General features: G+C 41.1%; 3 protein-coding genes across 3 annotated transcripts in view; 1 reads left to right on the forward strand and 2 right to left on the reverse strand.

Annotated features, from left to right (window-relative positions):
* Positions 1-570: 570 nt before the first annotated feature.
* On the reverse strand, positions 571-4,780 carry Smp_080100 (putative synaptophysin/synaptoporin). Its single transcript, XM_018797166.1, has 6 exons — positions 4,657-4,780; positions 4,558-4,614; positions 4,401-4,522; positions 4,183-4,369; positions 3,969-4,148; positions 571-1,043 (listed from the first exon to the last, which is right to left on the reverse strand). Exons 1-6 carry the CDS (start codon positions 4,669-4,671, stop codon positions 909-911), a joined length of 696 nt encoding a protein of 231 aa, XP_018652234.1. The 5' UTR covers positions 4,672-4,780; the 3' UTR covers positions 571-908.
* Positions 4,781-9,140: 4,360 nt separating this feature from the next.
* Positions 9,141-9,713, reverse strand: Smp_165300 (hypothetical protein; the record flags this gene model as incomplete). Its single annotated transcript, XM_018797167.1, has 1 exon — positions 9,141-9,713. The coding sequence occupies one exon, from the start codon at positions 9,711-9,713 to the stop codon at positions 9,348-9,350; it is 366 nt and encodes a 121-aa protein (XP_018652235.1). The 3' UTR covers positions 9,141-9,347.
* Positions 9,714-15,516: 5,803 nt separating this feature from the next.
* The window catches only part of Smp_130900 (putative alpha catenin), a 37,915-nt gene continuing 30,990 nt past the window's right edge, over positions 15,517-22,441 (forward strand). Inside the window, exons 1-4 of the mRNA XM_018797168.1 lie at positions 15,517-15,735; positions 15,773-16,081; positions 16,995-17,159; positions 21,981-22,184. Of these exons, the coding sequence (XP_018652236.1) occupies positions 15,559-15,735; positions 15,773-16,081; positions 16,995-17,159; positions 21,981-22,184 (855 nt within the window). The 5' untranslated portion in view covers positions 15,517-15,558. The remainder of the gene's footprint in view (positions 15,736-15,772; positions 16,082-16,994; positions 17,160-21,980; positions 22,185-22,441) is intronic.

Below are 22,441 nucleotides of genomic sequence, written 5' to 3' on the forward strand. Positions count from 1 at the left end.
TGACCGGAGTACAGCAGCACCTCTCCCGTATCTAGCATTTGCTGTTCAGCTTGATTCCAATGGGTTTCACTTATTCCAAGCACCACCAAGTTGTATCTCCTCATTTCCATACCTATTTGATTGTTGCTTCCGGTCTTCCACATTGTTCGCATATTCCGTGTACCTATATTAATTGTTGCTCGGGTTGTTAGAAAGGACATCGATCTCATAACTTACGAAGAATATTGGCATTCACCTGAATGAAGATCCTTCAAATTCCATGTCAGAGTGTTAAATGGTTTAAATTATTTATTCTGGTTAGCTTCTTTTAAGCAAGGTTTTTCCTGTGGGATGGGGTTGCTGACCCCATACCCAACAGTCCTCCTTCACCCAGGCTTGGGACCGGTAGTAAACATAGAAGAGCTACAGACAGAGTTACCCTACAACTAGCGTTACAATATACAAAAGTATAATCTAAATTGTGTTTGATTTATTATGATATGCAAACAGTGTATGTGATTGATTAGCGATTAAAACAACAAAAGTATCATCACCTTTAACAAAATGAAGATAAGACAAAAAGCGAAACAATGTTACTTGAATAGTGTATTTAGAAAGAATAATATGATAAAAAATGAAATTTGACCTAAGAAAATGTTCAGTTCAAAAAAACTGGTGCTGTAGCACAATTATCGATATAATCATGAACAATTTAAGAATGGAAGCAGTAATCTTATCATAATGAAACAAACAAAATGCACTATTTCGTTTGTTAGTTTCGGTTTAAATGAGAAAACAACATATGGGTGGAAATAACAACTGATAAATGAGTGATTTACAGGTGAATTTTTCTCATTATCATCACACAAAATAATGTAGTTGATCTAATTCTTGAAAGAACAGTATATGAAGACTTGTTTGAGTGCGCACTACATTTGAGACCCATCGGCAGCAGTAGCGATATTTTCTGGTCCAAGTAGAGAATTATTTCCAGACCATGGAGTTTCTTTCCATATGAACCATAAACCAGCTACCCATAGAGCAACATTAGTAAACCCAAATATCTAATTTATATAAATTAACAAAAACATACCGAATTGTTAAAGTTACAAAGTAGATCTTCATCGTCTGGTATAATGTTGACACAAAGATTGAAATTTGTGTAAATCAGGAACATTAAGTCTTATAAAATGACTTGTCCAAAGTCCAAGATCCATAAAGAACTCATAAATGAAAACCTACTCGTAAAGATGAATCATTCCGTTTGCCCAACATGAGTGTTAAGGATTTTATCCAAGAACTAATTTATTATGTACTATTTTGAGACGATTTTGCTTCCAGATTTGAAGGCACTAAAATGGTCTCAAGCGATTCGATGAGAAAGGAATGACTGTGCAGGCAAAGAATGATATGGTTTTAAAACATAAAATCTAAGGGAAGAGAAAGAGTTAATGCATCCGTACTACTGCAAATAATTTTAAGCCATGTCACCTGTCTCTAACCATTGGTTAAGATAATCGCACGGATCCTGATCAGGGAGTCTGCACCTATTTAAATGGCCCAGTTCAATAGTCACTGTCATCATTGACTGATGCCATGTCTTGATTTGGCCGCCCCTAGCTTTCTTCCAACCTACTTTTACATCGGCCATCATTGACGGTCGAGGTAGTAGGTGGATGGACGCACGTTATATATATATATATATCCCAACTATTTCAGTCGATAAAAATTCACTACCTTGTCAGTCAATTTGACATCCTTACCTAGTACTCTCTGTCTAACCAGAGAATTGCTAAACCGATCGTCCAAAAATATAGGGGTAATAGTTTAGAAACACCTGTGAGGAGTATAGTGACATGTAGATTTAATAATAATGAGATTATATCTGCTCTCTTTGCACGACGCTGTATAAGTAGTTACATTTATATTTAATACATATTGTTTATTTTTACCAATTTTGGATAGACTTCACTGGCAATTAGTTAATGGTAATAAACAGTTGTGGATATTGTTGAGTTTTAATTAAGATCATGAACCAATCAATGTTAGACCACCAAGATTGTTGTTGGTGACCTAACATTGATCGGCTCATGATCTCAATTAAAGTTAATTGATGACTACATCACTTTCGGCATTCAAACAAATACTAACTACATCGTTCTCTTCCCCGCTTTATTGGTCACGGCTTTTGATTGAAGAGTATAATAGTATTGTACTGCCCTTTTGCACCACTCTTCACTAGATAGGACTGTTGGTCTGGATTACTTCCTGATCACGCTATTGGATTTATATTTCTCTTCACTCTGTCGGTAAAAACTGTGTAGGATGATATTCATGAATTGAGTGGACTTCATTTGTGAGTTAACCAAAAAGGAACTTTCGAGTAACATTCATTACATAATGGTTATTGTTTGTCAGTCAATACACAACATGACCTTGTTATTTTTACTGTCTTCTTATTTGTATATTATCATTTCGGCTTTTCGCATTGATACTTATTTTGCACATTACTGAACTACCACAGCCATAATCAAAAAAGTAAAAGTGTTTCTAAACAATTGTCTACGCAAGATACTCAATGCCCGTTGACCGGATACCATCAGCGGCAACCTACTGTGGGAGAGAACAAACTAGCTTCCAACTGAAGAGGTAATCAGGAGATGTTGGAGGTGGATAGGACACACACTGAGGAAATCATCAAGCTGCATCACGAGGCAAGCGCTAACTTGGAATCTTGAAGGGAAAAGAAACAGACCGAGGAACGCATTGCACCGGGAATAAGAAGAAGACATCAAAGATAATGAATAGCGACTGGACAGAGTTGGATAGAGGATGCAGGTGGGCAACCTATGCTCGTCCACGAGGGGTAACAGGCGTAAGTAAGTAAAAAAAGTACACTTTTGTTCTCTTTGAGTTTTGTCATATATTAAGTTCTTGTGCAGGTTTACTACAGAAGTACAAATTGAGTTCAGAGTACAGATGGACAGCTTTTCATCATAAACATGTCTAGTCCAAGGAGATAACGAAGAATATCGAACTACTCAAATTTCATCAAAGGAAAAATTGGAATGCAGAAGGAACAGGACCGCACGGTTTTGAAAGTAGCTTTTTAATAGTATTATTCTCCATAACCAGCATCTAAAACATTTTTTTAACATTTCCACTTTTATGTCATTCAGATGACAATTTCCAGATGTGAAAAACTAGTTTGAATGGAGGGAATATTTATTACTCTTTCTGAACAGCTAAAAACTACACTAACAATCGTCTGAACTACCAATTAACATACTATGGTACAAGGGTTTGAAGCTTTTAGTTCAGTATTGGAAAAGATTTATAATTCGGAATAGCAATAACTGATTAATGTTTTCTGGATTTTATGATTTAGTCACCAACATACTAATCTATGGTTAAGTGTTTTCCCTAATCCCGACTCTTCAAAAAAAAGTTTATTACGACATTGAGAAGTGCTAAAGAGAATGATGGAATCAATCTGAACGACCATTAAACAACTAACTTTTGGTTTTCCCGTGACTTCATTGAGGGTACTTTAAAGTTGAGCTAAATTACGGAACCTGAGTGAAGTAAATCAGAAAACCTTTCAAGTATATACTCAGAGAAGAAGACCAAAACATCCTTCAAAAGGGCTTTTTGACGCCAAATATAAAAGGTGGCCAAAGAATTGGTTTGTTTCAGCTTACAATTCGGTAATAAAAACTGTGACTAAGCGGACCAGTTTCCAAAATGTTTTCCTGTTTGGATCTGAACAGGGGATTACTTTCTCATCTTTTGCAGTGAATTCCAACAACTGCTAAACGAAACCCACATCTAATGTAGTAGGATTGATAACCTTAACAAGATAACCGATACGCAAACGCAATCGATTAGACTGGGAGTACTAATATCAATACCAAACTGATAAACAAGAATATTTCTGCACTGTTGTATAAACTCTGTTAAATATATAACCGACAAAAAAAGATCATTACCAGAGACGCGTTAAGTCCCCCATAGGTAGCTTGTTCTGTAGCTTCGCAATGCATATTAGGTTTCACCTCATTGCAGATCCGGCTTACTAACGTGTACTTTTTAAACTGGTTTACATTATCGGCCCATGCACAAGAGGCGATAAACCATAACAGGACAATGACAATCGAGAAGATGAATTCCTATTATATATGTAAAGTGGTGTGTAGAACTTACGTATTTACTAAAGCGCGAGTCAGCAAAGTAACGATCATGGAAATAGACATAATAGACGCCCATAGCAACGCAGAAAAGCATAGTTAAGACACCAACAAATACATAAAACTGTGCTGCTGCAGCGAAATTCCCATACATGTGTTTACTCTCCGCAGCATTGCATTGAGGAAGCACGATGGAGTCAATACTAAGAAGAAGTGAAAAACCTGAGGGATTACTTGAAGGGGTATGTAAATTTGGCACCCCAATTTGTATATGACCCGTTACCCTGACAGACATACTTTAGCTTGACACTGGTCGAGAAGTCACACGTTGTTGCAAATGCACAGATTGCTATAAGCTATTACGATATAATGAGATATATGAATAACATACAACTTCAATAACTTTAATAAAACCTTTGGGCTCTTTGAAAACTTCCCATCCTGAAGACTAACATCATGATTAGGAGTCACTGAAACTGCATGGATTTACCGACGATTCTATCATCTCCCAAGTATTTGTTACTTCTTTAGATGAAAGTGTGGGCAGAGGGTAATTCAAAGGATTGTAACAAGGCTAAATCGTGCAACACAAAACTGGAACGCGCGCTACAGTCCAATGCCCAATACCTAAGTAGTCCTCACTACTACAAAAAATAAGTCTTCTGGCCTAGATTTAAGTTTACAGTAATTATTCTTCTCAATGACATATTTAATGAAGTACTTTTTAACGATACAATCATACCTAGCGACACCAACTCGTTAGTTTGTCGTAAATGGTCTGTAGCTAATCGATACTTCGTCGAACAGTAATTTCATGGGCAATAAAGCTCAGTCAAACGCGTACCGAATCACAGGTGTGTTTCATTTGCGTGACGATATATGCCAGGTTTTATTTCAGAAATTCTCCTAACTAACTAGACGACTCGAAGAGATCCCATCCGTGACCAATCGTGTGATACACCACATAGTCACCCGTCGACCATAAGTCACGGCAAAGCCTCGCTGACTGGCACCAAACAAATAAGCTATCGCTAAACGTGAGTTGGGCAATTTAACTACTGGTATTATCCGTCCTTCTCACAGTCCCTGGGCCTCATCTCTCCACATGGTACGCAAAACGGATACGGTTAGTTGGAGACCATGTGAAGACTACCGAGTATTAAACGTGGTTACACATTTTGATAGCTACCCCATACCCCACATACATGACATCACGGCATCACTCAAGGGCACGACTATTTTTTCTAAGATCGATCTGGTATGAGCATATCACCAGATCCCAGTAGCTCTTGAAGACATCGAGAAGACCGCTATCACGACTCCTTTCAGTCTGTTTGAGTTCCTACGAATGCCATTTGGATTACGGACTGCTGCTCAAACTTTCTAAAGGTTTGGAACAATGTTCATAATTGAATGTAAAGGATCGGAATAACAAAAATTCACCAATGGTAACTATATATTTATGTGCAAGGAAAGGCCACACATTTGATCTTATCTGACTTTGAACCCCACTCAATTATCACGCCACCCACCCTTTATGCTTCCTTCATTCTAATACCTAATAACCTCTGACCTTTCCTTGCACACATATGTATATATATAGTTATCATTGATGACTTTTTGTTATTCCAATCCTTTACATTCAATTATGTCCATTGTTCCATCCTATTTACCCCAATGCTAAAACTCTAATGCATATTTCCAAAGGTTTATCGGTAGCACAGTACGAGACCTATATTTTGTTCACGCCTTTATTGATGATATGTTAATCACATCACCAAACGTAGATGAACATTATCAGCACCTAACATGACTATCCCAGTGCCTTTCGAATAATGGAATAATAGTTGACCCAAACATGTGTGAACTTGGCAAACCGGAAATGAAATTCTTAGGTCACCTTATTAAGCAAGAGGGTCTTTTACCTTATGGGGACAAAGTACGTGCAATAATGGGGTATATCGTACCGTCCACACTCAAAGAACTGAGGGCATTTCTCGGTTTGGTTAACTTCTACTGAAGTATCATCCCACAAGCGACAGGGCGTTTACGATCATTAACCGACATACTTCACGGTAATTCACATAAATTAGAATTAAACAATGCCACGCGTACAGCATTTTCCGAGATCGAAACTGCTCTGGCTCAAACCACACTTCTCACTCATCCTGACCCGTCAGCCACGCTAAATATAGCGGTTGATGCATCGGATTTCGCCATAGGAGCCGTTATGCAACAGAACATCTCCGGAGTTGCCAACCTCTCGAATTTTTCTCATGATGCCTCACTCCCTCGGGGACGAGATATAGCGCTTTTGGTCGCGAACTGTGTCATCAAACATTTCCGGCACTCAGTAGAAGGTCGCAACTTCATCTTATTCACCGACCATAAGCCTTTAAAGTATGCTATGCATATCAAGTCTGGCCGCTACTCACCACGACAGTGCAGACACTTGGACTATATCTCTCAGTTCACAACAGACCTTCGTCACGTTAAAGGCGAGTCGAAATGTGTTGCCGATGCTCTGTCACGTATCCAAGTGAATGCAGTTACTTTGCCGGTGCTTGATCTCCCTGCTATGGCCGTCGCCCAAGTAAGTGATCCTTCATGTACAGAAGCATAACATTCTACATCCGTTCAGTGCCAGGAAGTACCCCTAGCTACTAGCTCAGGTACTTTCCTGTGTGATACTTCTAGTGGTCTCCCTCGTCCCATCGTACCCTCTGCTTAACATTGTCTCGTCTTCGATGCCCTGCATGGTCTATTTCATCCAGGTATCGCAGCCACACTACGCCTCTTCGCTGCATTATACGTCTGGCTGTCCATGAATAAAGATGTCAGTATGTAGGTAAAGCAACGCCTACAAATTCAACGATCAAAAGTGCACAGGCACGTATCCGCCCGTATTGGCACATTCGCTACGCCTGATGCTCGCTTCGATCACGTTCATATCGACATTGTGGGACCATTGCCACCATCACACGGGTGTGATCACATACTCACGTGCATTGATCGTTTCACAAGATGGCCCGAAGCTATTCCCATCACGTCTATTACGGCAGAGACAGTCGCTCACCGTTTCGTAGAACGATGGATATTGCTGTACGGTTGTTTCTCGACTTTCACGACCGACAGAGGACAGAAATTTGATTCTGCATTGATCTCCTCACCAACCCTGCTGCTTGGTACGGAACGTAAACGCACTACCGCCAACCACCCAGCACCAAATAGTTTAGTTGAACGGCTTTATTGCCAACTTAGAAGTGCGCTTCGAGCACATGAAAAAAACGGTTGATACGAAATCTTACCGCTCGTCCTCTTGGGCATCAGAACGAGCTTAAAGGCAGATATTCAGTGTTCCACCGCTGAACTTGTTTACGGCACGACATGGCGTCTGACTGGGTAATTATTCACACCACGGAGCAGTAACAATTTTGATAAGTAAGACTACATTCAGCGATTGTCTGAATTTACGCGAACACTGTATCTGGTTTCAACTTGTACACAACATCGACAGGTCGCTCTCACTCGAGAGTTATCCACCTGTTCTCATGTTTTCATACGAGTAGATTCGGTACGCTAACCTTTGCAACAGCCTTATGAAGGACCTTTTCACGTGATTTCCCATCATGAAAAGACCTTCAAGGTTGATCGGCACGGCTACGTCGAGATAGTCAGCATTGATCGTCTCAAGCCAGCGCACTTTGATGACAATGCCCTACCTGATAGGTTGAGAGACGATTCTAGACCCATCAAAACTAATAGCGGGATCCCTACATCTACTTCTGACCCCACGCTAGATAGATCAGAGACCTCATTCTCACGTCCCAGTCAACAGCCCGTGTCATCTGCACCATCTACGGACGAAACTTTAGTCCCACGTCCAGATCAGCAGACCACGCCGCACTTGAATTCGGATGAGATTGCAGTCTCACGTTCCGGTCGCCGAGTTACCTACCCGTACGCTTTCGCGACTAATCTCTCAACCAGCAGCGGATATGGTATAGGACTCAATCCCTATACTACACGCATGCTACACTTTTATTTTTTCTTTGATTTTTTTCTTTATCCTGAGCCCATGCCTCCGGCCATCGCCCCGTTGGTACTGTCGACTTCAGTCAACCATGGCGAGAGCTGGCCTATTCACTGACGCTCTTGTCAACGCACTCATTCGATGTTTTCTGATTCCGAATATGCATGGCATACGTTTGGTCCCGAACGAGGGTTATTATGGTCGCTTCTGGTTTCTTGGATCAATGTGGATCCACCCTACGTCTTCAGCGTTTTCTGGTCCCGACTCCCTACGGACGCCTACGAACGCAATCTTCGGATCCTGGATACACACCACTCTGGTGTAGCACACTAACTCAAGCAAAAAATACAGCATGTTTCTCCCGGTACCATTCTACGTAAAAGACCTTTGGTGGCAACTCGAGGATCAACGGTCGCTTCTTGTCCTGTCAACGCTTTCGTCCTACAGTCGCACGTTTGCCGATCAGTCACACGAACGAAACAGCTACGTATCGAAAGTGTAAATCCTTTCTAGTGGGGGGCTCCTGTAGTGACCTACTTTGGAGACGAGAACGCGACTGGCTTAATGGAAAAAAATATTATCATATCTAATTGTACTAGTGATGGTTTTGCTGTACTTGTTTGTTTAAGTGTACGCTCGGTAGTTCCGCTCATAAACTATAGCAAGTCTCGGTATTCTCTCCATATTACGAGGTCACCAACAAATGTATCTTATTTCAACCGTCAGCAGCCGTCTGGTTTTTGGCTTACTGAGGGATCCAACTCGACATCTGGGACGTAATCTTCATGTGGTGATGATAATAATCAATCGCGACTCGACTCCATCTACAAGTCTGTAGTGGATGTCGAGTCGTGGACGGACTATGATCACCACTACTATTCGATTACGCGTACAGATATGACTTGGTTCCCTTGATAGCCTGTAAATCAGAAGGCTTTACTAGTCCAGATCAAGTATATTTATTGGCGATCTCGTGGTATCGAAATAATACCGAGACGTGCCAAAGAGTACAAGCGAACAAGCAGTGCGTGAGCAAGCTCGAACCAAACAAGGCGGATAGCGGAACAAGAAGTGAAACTGATACAGTTAAACAAATACAGTAAAACAATCTCTGGTACAATTGGTTACAATAATAATAATTGTTTCTGTTATTCCAATCGTGTTCTTATCGAGACTGGCCGGTCACTACAGGAGCCCCCCGCTAGAAAGGGTTTACTCTTTCGATACGTAGCGGTTTCGTTCGTGGGACTGATCGCGAAACGTGCCATTGTAGGACGAAGGCGTTGGCAGAACAGGGAGTGATCGTTGATCCTCGAGTTGCCACCAAAAGTCTTTGACGTAGAACGGTACCAGAAGGAACGTACTGTATTGATTGCTTGGATTAGCATGCTACACCAGAGTGGTTTGTATCCAGAATCTGAAGGTTGCGTTCGCAGAGGTCCGGACCAGAAACGCTGCAGACGTAGGACGAAACCAGATTGAGCCAAGGAACCAGATGCGACCAGGATAACCATGTTCGGGACCAAATGTATATCATACGTATTTGGAGTCAGAGAGATCGACTGAGTGCGTTGACTATAGCGTGGGTGATCAGGCCAGCTTTCGCCAAGATTGACTGAAGTCGACGATACCAGAACAGCGATGGTCAGAGGCGTAGGCTCGGGGTAAACAAAAAAATGAAAGAAAAAGAGAAAAGTGTAGCTTTCGTGTAGTATAGGGGTAGATTCCTATACTGTATCCGTAGTTGGTTATGAGGTTAGTCGAGAAAGCGTACGGGCAAGCGTACTCGGCGACCGGAACGTGAGACGGTAGTCTCGTTCGAACCTCGTGAGCCTGCAATCTCATCCGCAGTCAAGGGCGGTGTGGTCTGCAGGTCTGGACGTGAGACGGAAGTCTCGTCCGTAGACGGGGCAGATGACACGTGCTGTTGACTGGGACGTGAGAATGAGGTCTTAGGTGCATCTAGCGTGGGATCCGAAGTAGATGTAGAAATCCCGCTAGAAGCTCTGATGGGTCTAACATTGGGTCTCGGCTTATCAGGTATAGCACTGTCATCGACGTGTGCTGGCTTGAGACGATCAATGCTGACTGTTTCGATGCGGCCACGTCGATCAACCTTGAAGGTCTTTTCGTGATGGGAAATCACGTGAAAAGGTCCCTCGTAAGGCTGTTGTAGAGGTTTGCGTACCGAATCTACTCGTATGAAAACATGTGAACAGGTAGATAACTCTCGAGGGAGAGCGACCTGTCGATGTTGTATACGAGTTGACACCGGAGTCAGTGTTCGCATGAATGCAGACAGTCGTTGGACGTAGTCTGATTCGCCGAACTTAGTGCTGCTCCGTGGTGTGAAAAATTCCCCAGGCAGACGCAATGTCGTGCCGTAAACAAGTTCAGCGGCGGAACATTGAATATCTGCCTTTAGACTCGTTCTGATTCCCAGGAGGACGAGCGGAAGGGTTTCGTACCAATTGTTGTTTTCGTGTGCTCGAAGAGCACTTTTAAGTTGGCGATGAAACCGTTCAACTAAACCGTTTGATGCTGGATGGTAGGCGGTAGTGCGTATGCGTTCCGTACCAAGCAGCCGTGTTAGTGAGGAGAATAATGCGGACTCAAATTGTTGTCCTCGGTCAGTCGTGAAGTCGAGGGACAACCGTACAGAGCTATCCATCGTTCTACGAAGCGGTGAGCAACTGTCTCCGCCGTAATAGACGTGATGGGAATAGCTTCGGGCCATCTTGTGAAACGATCAATGCACGTGAGTATGTGATCATACCCGTGCGATGGTGGTAATGGTCCTACAATGTCTATGTGAACGTGATCGAAGCGAGCATCAGGCGTAGCGAAAGTGCCAATAGGGGCAGCTACGTGCCTGTGCACTTTTGATCGTTGACATTGTAAACATTGTTTTACCCACATACGGACATCTTTATTCATTGACGGCCAGACGTATCGTGCAGCGATGAGGCGTAGGATGGCTGCGATACCAGGATGAGATAGACCATGAAGGGCATCAAAGACGAGACGGCGATAAGCGGAGGGTACGATGGGTCGAGGGAGGCCCGTAGAAGTATCGCATAGGATAGTACCTGAGCTAGTAGCTAGGGGTACTTCCTGGCACTGAAGGGACGTAGACTGTTGTGCTTCCGTGCATGAAGTATCGTTTGCTTGGGCGGCGGCTATAGCAGGTAGGTCAAGCATTGGCAAAGTAACTGCATTAAGTTGGATACGTGATAAAGCATCGGCAACACAGTCCGACTCGCCTTTGACGTGACGAAGGTCTGTCGTGAACTGGGAGATATAGTCCAAATGTCTGCACTCTCGTGGTGAGTAGCGGTCAGACTTGGTATGCAGAGCATACGTTAAGGGCTTATGGTCGGTGAATAAGATGAACTTACGACCTTCTACAGCGTGCCGGAAATGTTTGATGGCGCAGTAGGCTGCTAGCAGTTCGCGACCAAAAGCGCTATATCTCGTCTCCGTGGGAGTGAGGCGTCGTGAGAAAAATTCGAGGGGCTGCCAACTACCGGAGATATTCTGTTGCATAACGGCTCCTATGGCGAAATCCGATGCATCAACCGCAATACTAAGCGTGGCTGCTGGGTCAGGATGCACGAGAAGTGTGGCTTGAGCTAGGGCCGTTTTGATATCTGAAAATGCAGTACGTGCGGCGTCGTTCCATTCCAGTTTGCGTGGATTACCGCGAAGTAAATCGGTTAACGGTCGTAACTGTTCTGCCGCGTGCGAAATGAAGCGTCGGTAGAAGTTGACCAAACCGAGAAATGCCTTCAGTTCCTTGAGTGTGGACGCTACAGTGTACTCCATTATAGTACGTACTTTATCCTCACAAGGTAGAATACCCTTATGCTTAATAACATGACCTAAGAATTTTATTTCCTTCTTCCCGAGTTCACACTTGTCGGGGTTGACTATTATTCCATTATCCGAAAGGCGCTGGAATAGTAGCGTCAGGTGTTGATAATGTTCATCTACGTTTGATGATGCGATTAGCAGGTCATCAATATAGACGTGAACAAAATCTAGGTCTCGTACAATGCTATCGATAAACCTTTGGAAAGTTTGAGCAGCATTCCGTAATCCAAATGGCATTCGTAGGAACTCAAATAAACCGAAAGGAGTCGTGATAGCAGTTTTCTCTATATCTTCAAGAGCGACTGGGATCTGGTGATATGCTCGTACCAGATCGATCTTGGAAAAAATTGTCGTGCCCTTGAGTGATGCCGTGATGTCATGTATGTGGGGGATGGGATAGCTATCGAAACGTGTAGCTGTGTTTAACGCTCGGTAGTCTCCGCATGGTCTCCAACTAACCCCATCCTTTTTTCGAACCATGTGGAGAGGTGAGGCCCAAGGACTGTGAGAAGGACGAATAATACCAGTAGCTAGTAAATTGTCAAACTCACGTTTAGCGAAAGCTAATTTGTCCGGTGCCAGTCGGCGAGGTCTTGCCGTGACTGGTGGTCCGCGGGTGACTATGTGGTGTACCACACGATTGGTCACCGATGGAGTCTCCTCGAGAGGTTTAGTTAATTTGGGGAATTTCTGAAATAAAACGTGGAATAAATCGTCACGCGAATGAAATACACCTGTGATTCGGTACGCGTTTGTGTGGGCTTTAGAGCCCATAAAGTTGCTGTTCGACGAAGTATCAATTAGCTGCAGCCTACGTGAATCGACTAGCAATTCATAGTGCTGTAGGAAATCGATACCGAGTATAGCTGTGGGAACATCGGCAATGATGAACGTCCACAGATACTGTCGTCGGTTGCTCAGGTTGACCGTAAGTTGTCGTGTACCATAGGTGGGAATGACTGAGCCATTCGCAGCGCGTAGTCGAAGCATAGTGGCTTGAGACTTACTGTTACCGATAGGTACGACAGAAACTTGGGCACCCGTATCCACAAGGTACCTAGCGTTGGTGCGATAATCGTGCACATAAAATAAACGGCCAACCTGAGGTGAAGTGCCGGCGAGTACGGACGCATTTACTCGCCGGCTGAGAAGTTTCCCGCCTTGTATGAGCAGGGAGCTCGACAATGACGGGCACCGGCTCCGAAAGCACGGTGAAACCAGCACCAACCTGGACTCGCTTCCGAAACCGCCTTCTGGCGTGGCTTGGAAGATGCCCGCTTGGGGCGAGTCGTTACGGCTTTTCGAGATTGTGACCTGGGTCGGGGGACGTAGGGGGATGGCACATTTGAGCGATCTCGGAAACTGAGACGAGTATGGATACATCTGTCCCTATCCCCATGAGCCGGAGGTCGTCTAGCATCGAGATCAACGTTAGAACGGGAAAAACTAGCAACAAAATGGTCGCCTTTGGTGTTAACTCGTGCCAGAATCTTATCTGCTATGAGGGCCACCTTGTTGAGCGGGGTGTCCTCGAGCAGAGCCGTAAGGGTTGGCTGGATACTGACTGGTAAGGCTTCGAACCACAACTCTTTGACTATCTCAGAGTCAGCTGTCATGTTTCCTGCAAGGGATTGCAGGCGCGTGAGGTGGTGGCTCGGCTTAGCATCACCCATAGGGTGACGTGCTAAAAGTGTCCTCAATCTTTCCTCTCTTGATGGGAGGAAATGTCGAAGGATGGCATCCTTAAGACGGTCATAAACGTTTGGAACGTTGGGATTGAGGACAACCTCACGGACAGCGGTTAGGTGATCCCCGGGCAATGATTCCAAAGCGTAGGCGTACTTCTGCCTTTGATTGGTTATGCGGCGGATCTCAAATTGAGATTCCAGTGCCGCGAACCAGACTTCTGGATCATGAGGGATGAAAGGAACCGGTCGAAAACTGGTAACCTGTATCTCGGAGTCTATCATATTTATGTTATTCTTATCGTTATCTACCATATTATGTTGCCAAAATATTATATATTGAAAAATATCAATACGAATATATGCAACAGATGTGGATAGATAAATAGACTCACCGGATTGATCTGGTTTGGAGAATTGGCCAAGTTTGACTTGTGCTCGATGGATTGGGTTACCAGCTGTATTGCGTGTTCCAAATACGGCTCACCAGTTTGTTGTGCGTGTTCCAAATACGGCTCACCAGTTTGCAGTGGATGTCGAGTCGAGGACGGACTATGATCACCACTACAATTCGTTTACGCGTCCAGAAACGACTTGGTTCCTTTGATAGCTCGTAAATCAGAAGGCTTTATTAATCCAGATCAAGTATATTTATTGGCGATCTCGTGGTATAGAAATAATACCGAGACGTGCCAAAGAGTACAGGCAAAATGAGCAGTGCGTGAGCAAGCTCGAACCAAACAAGGCGGATAGCGGAACAAGAAGTGAAACTGATACAGTTAAACAAATACAGTAAAACAATCTCTGGTACAATTGGTTACAATAATAATAATTGTTTCTGTTATTCCAATCGTGTTCTTATCGAGACTGGCCGGTCACTACAAGTCCATGACCTCGTTTCAGCCTAACAATTGTAAGAGCATGATATAGGATTAAAGTCGCCGCTTCCAACATTGTAGAGCGACCCATGTTTGGGCCACGGGATATGTTCTTGTTTGGATGCTGTAGATGTTGATATACCTATCCAGTACATAAGTTTACTTCTGAGACTTTAATTAGGTTGCTGATGAAGCCTTTGTTTGTGTAGGTTGCACTTGACGGTTTAAGTGTCTAAAAACAACGTTTCACCAGGAGCTCTGAGGCATCATCACCATTATTTGTTAGACCATTAGGACTAAAAACCGAGAAACCCAGGTTTCAGTTTGTTGAAAACAGGTTGCATGACAGAATAATCTTTTATGGTTGAGGTCAAATTCGTCAATTATCTTGCCCTCATACTGAAGCCTATCTTCTTTCGGTGTCTTTGTGCATCGGTCCCTTGCTGTCGCCACTATTTAGCTTGTACTCTGCTCGGTAATATCTTTTAAGAGATAGCTTTCGAAGAGTATGATTTCATATGACTGTAGGTTGCTTGTTACTTTTTGGGTCGATTTATGAAACAGACTAGTTCGTAGCACTTAAAATTGCATGCAGTGGTAAATCTCGATGAGCTTCAAAATCCTTTAGAGAGTAAGCTTTGAACTTGGCCTGCTTTAGATTTTCTCTTTGAGATTCCACCCAGTGTCGCCACTAAAATGGTTGAGCCCAGTTTTTAACGTCATTTTCTACACAAGGTCAAACTTTCACATTGTTAAAGACGTCAAGAGTTGTTATCGGCCTCTTGATTTTTAATATTTATTTCTGCAGACTGAAGACTATGTATTCAAATGGGTATTTAAATTTGAACATATAACCTTCGACGAAGTCAAATGTAGGGTTACACAGTCCGATTGTTATAACGCTGGTTTACGTTGTATAGTTCATGGAGTCTGTTAATTTTAAGCCGTTGTATGGAACCGAAACGCGAACTAAAGCTGTAGAATGCATTTTAGAGCCGCTATTCACAAAAGTGAAGTGTTTTGCAAGGAGAGGTCACATGAAAGGTTCTTACCGCCTCAAGTCTAAACCACAGGATGACATTTTGTCTAGTGTCAAGGAGGTAATACTTCATTCCCCTTGTACATTACAATCTACAGGTTATTCAATTGCTTAGCAACGATTTCAGTGTTGTCCAGAGTGTTCCCTCATTATCGTCAGATTTTTTAACTGCTAAAACAGATGTTCTTGATACTGGGCAGTATTTTTGCTCCTCTGTTTCTAGTTTTTTTTCTGACCCTGCAAACGAATCTTATCAGAGTGGTGTTTGTCGAGCTATCAATGCCTTTCTTGCTGCTTTGAGTAGACTACTTATACTAGCTGATATAGCAGATTCCTTGGTTCTTAACCAACATTTCGAGGTCGTCCTCAGTGGTATTACGGAATTCCAGTCAGTTTCGTCACAAACGGTACGTCGTATGTGGTATTTGGTTGCTTTAATTATTCCGTACATTGGATTTAATACCACGTCATCTTAAGGGTCATGTTCACGTAGCTTTTGTCGTTTGATGTTCCCCTCGTAATTTATCTTTACTCCAAGTGCATACTAGAAATTCCCAAAGGTTTCTTCATGAAACTGTCTTAGCTTCGTTAGCCTTTAGATTTTAGAACAAGAGACACGGTGTTTTAGTCTAAAGATTTAAGTACAATAATTGAGAGTAGAGAACATCGACATCGAGCTTCTAAGGTCATCACATCAAGAGTTTTGGGAAATTAGGCATTTCCCTGGTCTTTTTCCTGCGTTTTCGGCCTCACAAATTTGAGGTCAGATGGTCAGAAGCATTTCTGTTTACGGACTGGTAAGAAGCTTCTCATTCTCATGTTGTCAGAAGGGTTAGTGTTAAGGATTATTGCATGTTTCTTGTGCGTTTCACCCTTTGTATGGGTCCGCGAGTTCATCTCAGCCGGTTGTAAGTGATACCAATGTGACCGTTTTTAAGATCTAGTCGGAGTTGGGATCATAGACTTCGTCAACCTGATTAAATTATTAGTATGGATCTAATGCACCCGGGTACGTGACTGGAAATCTGAAGGTACAAATGATTAAGATCAGTTACATACAACCTTTGTGTAATTGGCTTTCTTATATCTAACTCCATACTTCACAGTCCTTACTGTTGGTGCCAAAGAATCATAGAGGATGGGAGGAAATGCCGTATTTACAGTTGAGGTTTTATAACACTTATTCTCTGAGAACCAGCGCTGCTAGAAACGTTTGGTTGCTGAGGCCATTCTTTTTTTACTTTTACATACCTAATACCGTCAAATCACGTATATATATATATATATATATGCATATATATATATAATTGTCTTTCTTAGGAACTGAATCGCTTGTGGAATACCTTTTACCCCCATGTATTACAACTTATCAGCTTGTCAAAGAAACGTGCATCTGATCTCATTGATCTTGAAGACCGTAGGAAAATCGAGTCTGCCAGCTATGTGCTTAGAAATAATACGCCTTTATTACATACATCTTGTAAGGTAAGTTCAATTTATGATAGAAATAGTGTATTTGTAAAGTCTGAATGAACATAAAAATAAGCGCCTGGTGTTTCTCAACATTATGGAAATCGCCTTTTAGCAGGACAGAGAATGTTAAAAGTTTTTTTGCTCATTTTTATATTGCAAATATGTCATTCTTATTATACAAAACCATCAAACGCTTAATTTATTTGAAATTCATATTGATTTTTGGTATGATTACTCTCTAGGTCAGGTTTGTTAGTTATATAGGTAAGGGAATTCACTTATTTATATAACTGCATAAGTATACACAAAGGTTAGATTTATTAGTCCAGTAAGATTTTGAGAGACAATAATTTGGTCGAGAACTGCTAGCAGCCCACTGTGCCATCAAACATTTCCGGCACTCAGTAGAAGGTCGCAACTTCATCTTATTCACCGACCATAAGCCTTTAAAGTATGCTATGCATATCAAGTCTGGCCGCTACTCACCACGACAGTGCAGACACTTGGACTATATCTCTCAGTTCACAACAGACCTTCGTCACGTTAAAGGCGAGTCGAAATGTGTTGCCGATGCTCTGTCACGTATCCAAGTGAATGCAGTTACTTTGCCGGTGCTTGATCTCCCTGCTATGGCCGTCGCCCAAGTAAATGATCCTTCAGTGAAACTGATGTAAATGAATCTACCCTCCATGTCCCGCTAGATTCTGAACTTCAACATCATACCTTTTTTGGCTATCGAGCTCATTCCCTCTTTTCAAATAACATGTATGTCTATTTTTCCTCACCATGATTGATATTATGATTTAGGCTCTTTCGGTAACCATAAGTTTCAAAGACCTCTGTAGTTAGTTTGTTAGAATCTGCCGTCATTCTTTCAGGTTGGTTATAACCCAGCCAGTTTCTTGTTCATTTTATTACTGGATATTGGACAACAGAAAAGTATTCAGAAGCTTATTGAACTGATATTCAAGATTTGGCTCATTGTTCTAGTTACCTAGTTAGGGAGTTGATCACAGATTCATTTACATCAGTTATATACTTGTTAATAGTAATCTTTTTCAGCTCAATCTCTTTGTGTAATCTAAACAGCTATCTACTGTGACCTATTCTCATAACCTTTTTCATCTCTTTTGGTTTCGTTTTTCAACTCCACATGAGTTCATTGTTGAGAAGTGTCCGTCAATTTATGCTAATAATTATATTCAAAGACAGTCAAAATGAGTTTACTTGTATATTTTATTCTTGGAAAAAGCCATCTAAGCTTGCTTATATTCCCTAGTATTCTAATGAAACTTGTTTACAGTCATTACTCATGTTTTTATAGTAAACTAGAGATGATACCAAATTAACTCGGTATGAAAACGCAATAAATCTCCTACTTAGTGCCAAAGTATTTCTGTCAAATATCCAAATACAAGGAGTGCCTATTGTGCGTTTCCACCACATCTAACGGGTGTTGTTAAGTGAGTAACCAAACTTGGACATTCTAAATTTCTTTACTTCAGCTCAGAGTCCTCTTAAATTTTACTTTACAATACAAGAGACTTCTCGATCAACGAAATAAACTTATTTTTTCCTAAATTTAGGTGTGTTTACGCTATCCTGATCATCCCATTCCAAGAGATTCAAGAACTTTTGTTTCGAATTCTCTTTCGGATGCGGTAGAGTTAATTCAGTCAGTCTTCAATGGAATTTCCAAATCCAATGGTATTCGGTTACGAACTTCTGGAAAACTTTTAGAAGCTTTAGATGAGTTTGAAGTAATACATTATGTGGTAACGAACGAAATTTATTAAAACAAAAATAAAGACATTTCAATGAAGAAATTCAACAAAAATATTATTGATATGAGAAATTAAGTTGTAATTTAATAGTTAAATTCATTAGTCGATTTAAGCTAGACCACCATTGAAAACCTGGGAGCACTGGACGGTCTTTTTTCCTAGTATGGGACTCCTCAGCAGTGCGCATCCACGACCCTGCAAGCGGGAATCGGACCCATGACCTTCGGTTTCGCGCGTGAATACTTAACCTTTAAACCACTGAGCTGACATCCAACGGTGTTCATGTCTAACTTCAACCGATCCACGATATTGCGCGACCTTCCACCATTTTCTTCAGTGAGTAGCTGCTTAACAACAGACACAGTTGAACCCGATTGCTCACGGCTTCTCACTACAACTCCAGGAAATGCATCTTCCAGGTTCTCAGTGGTGGTGTAGCTTAAATGGACTCATGAATTCAACTATTAAATTACTACATCTCACAAACTCCCATTCTGAAAATTGAATTGTCTTTATTTTTCATCAAATGACAATGTTTTGTATATCATAAGTAACTTATTCTGATTCTAGAGAATGGTTTCTCTTTCTATGTCAAATAACCATTTATTCTGACGTTGTATATCTATTCAATTATTTTTTAATTTCACAAACTGTCGATAAGCTCTTATTCATAATAATTTGTAAGAGGAGGTTTTTGCGTTTTGATTAGACGAAATATTGACCGTCAAAATCAATGTGTAAAATGCTAATCGATAGATAAATGTGATGATATAGTGTAAGCAAGTAGTAGCTGCTCATGAGACCGCATGCTTGACTCAGGCCCTCAAATGATTAGAAATCAAAGACAAGACCACTAGCCATATGAATAGTTTTTTGTGTAATGCGATTACATGCCTACATAAAAAGGATGAATACAAAATAAATGTGACAAAATATCATAATTGATTTGAGGAAATTGGCTTGTAGGTAAATCATTCTCTAACCACTTAAGACCTGACTGTTAGGCATAATCGGGCATCGTATCAGTTTCCGACCATTTAGGCTAGTATTAACATATCTAATAATGTAATTCATTTATCGAATACGAGTTTGCCTATTCAACTTTAAGCCACGTTTCATTTCGATTTAAGCCATAACAAGTTCATATTATGAAATTCATAAATAAGACTTATGCTTAGTCTACATTAAAATATGTGAGTTTAATAAACCGAGCCTATATTCTGCTTTGTACATATATTTTTTTATTGTATTGGGGAAATTATGGCAACGAATGCTTTACTTTGTTCTTAATCAGTTTAGTACCACAGTTTCTCAGTCTTAGAACACTATTCTTTAGTATACAAAATATGATACTGATAACCCACTCATTGATAAAGAGAACAGTACTCTTAAATCGTCTGAACCATTCGAACCCGTGATACAATAGGTGATCATGTATTTACATCACTAAACCATAGCTTCATTTAAGACATGATTAGTGAAAAATGTCGGATCTATCAATATACAGATAAATAAAAATAAACATACAATAGTCCAAATGTTAGTGGTTTTTTAAAAAAGGTAAATATAGTAACAACCTGCTAGTTATATAAAACCAACGTAGAACATAGACATTAGCTACTATCTTGACGTGGTGATAGGGCCTGTCTGTCATGGTGACCCAACCGAGTTATATTGACTCGAACATATGTTCCTTTAGGTTCTACCATCCCAAGCAGGTCGGTTGGAGAACGTTAAGCAATTTTAGGCCCTAGGGTGAAGTCGCACCTCTGACTGTGAAGTGGTGTGGCAGCATTAAGCCGTTTCGATTATGGCAAGCTGTCGTCGGAATTGGTTACTTCAAGTGGTTGTCTGCTTTCCCCATTTTTATTTAACTTTGTCATGGACATGCTTTTAGAGATAACACTTTCATCGTGTGCCTTCTCAGGGATTGATCTTCCATCAGATTCACTTGTTGACTTAAAACACGCAGATGATATAGTTCCGTTTGGTGAAGACGTTGACAAAATGAAGTCCTCTGATCACTTTAAGCAACAATGCAAGCTTGTTTGGGATGCGGCTATCTCCCTCCAAATGCAAGACTTTATTTCAGGATTGACGTACTCTATCGTCTGAATTAAGGATAGGTAGTGAACTCATCGACCGCTTCACTTATCTTGAGGGTCTCATAAGTACTGATGACCTGGTGTCTAACGAAATCTCGGCACCGATTCAGAAGGCTCGATTGGATTTCGCCAACTTACATCACTTGTGGAGTAGGCGAGATATCCGTCTGCCCACCAAAGGGCGAATTCAGTGTGTAGGAGTTTGCTTCGTTCTATTTTATTGGTTTGAATATGGCCATTAAAAACAGAGATTATTCGTGGGTTACTGGTATTCGGTCATAGGTGTCTACGAAGCATTGCTCGTGTATTTTGGGACCAGTTCCTGGGTTGAGAATAGATTACTAGGTAAAGCTGGGAAATCGATTGAAAATGTAGCGAATCTTTATCAATTGAAGTGGTTGGAACACGTCTTACGTATGCCCAACTATCACCTGTCTTGACGGGTGATATTTTCTGGTGTAAGAGTGTGCTGGAAGAAAGCTACGGGCGACCAAACCAAACTGTGACATCAGTTCATGAAGTCATTGGCAATTGGATTTAGCCATGTTTATAGGTGTAGACTATTTGGTTCGAGTCCGCGTGATTATCGTAACCAATGGTTAGAGACTTTGGGTGACATGTCTCAAAATCGTTTGCAATGACGCGCATGCATTCATTCTTTGTCTTCCTCCAATTTCCGAAATCCTAAATTCCCCATAACTTTTTTCGTTTTTCACTAATTTGTTCTTTGTTTTTGAATCGTATCTTCGATGTCTAATCTTTGCTTTTAACAATGATATCAAACAAGTGAAGATATGAGATTCTATTGGGTTTTATATCACTTAGCTATATTGAATCAATTTTTCTGTTTGATTAAGACACTTGTTTATCTCGATTCTAGTTTTGTTTATCTTTAAAAAAAATTCAGAAAATAAATTATCACCATTATTCATGTATTTTTTCAGAATAGTCTATTTACTAATCCGGATCAAAAATCGACTGTACACATACAAGAGCATATTCAGTCTTCATTAAAAAGACTATTATCATCCGTTTATAAGTTGGTGGATTCATCGAAATTAAATTCAAAACGACGTTCTGCTATTGATGAGTATTGTACTCAGCTTAAGAGTATTACATCTGAATTAATATCAGAATATTCTAAGAAAGTAAGTATTAGTTGTTAAATAAACATTTAATCATTGTGTTTTATACAGAGTGTAAACATCCACAGAATATCAATCGTACTTATTTTAGGAGTTAAAAGTAGTAAGTTATTGTAAATATAGAATCAGACACGAATTCGTGTCAATTTAAGTTGTCACAGCTCATATCAGTGCTGTGATAGACATAATGAACATTTGTAGCTCCGGTGAGTGATATTGGTGTGGGTTTGTTCTCTGAGCTGGATGGTTTGGTCGTGGAG

This window comes from Schistosoma mansoni, chromosome 4, assembly GCF_000237925.1.
Source record: "Schistosoma mansoni strain Puerto Rico chromosome 4, complete genome".
Classification (NCBI taxonomy): Eukaryota; Metazoa; Platyhelminthes; class Trematoda; order Strigeidida; family Schistosomatidae; genus Schistosoma; species Schistosoma mansoni.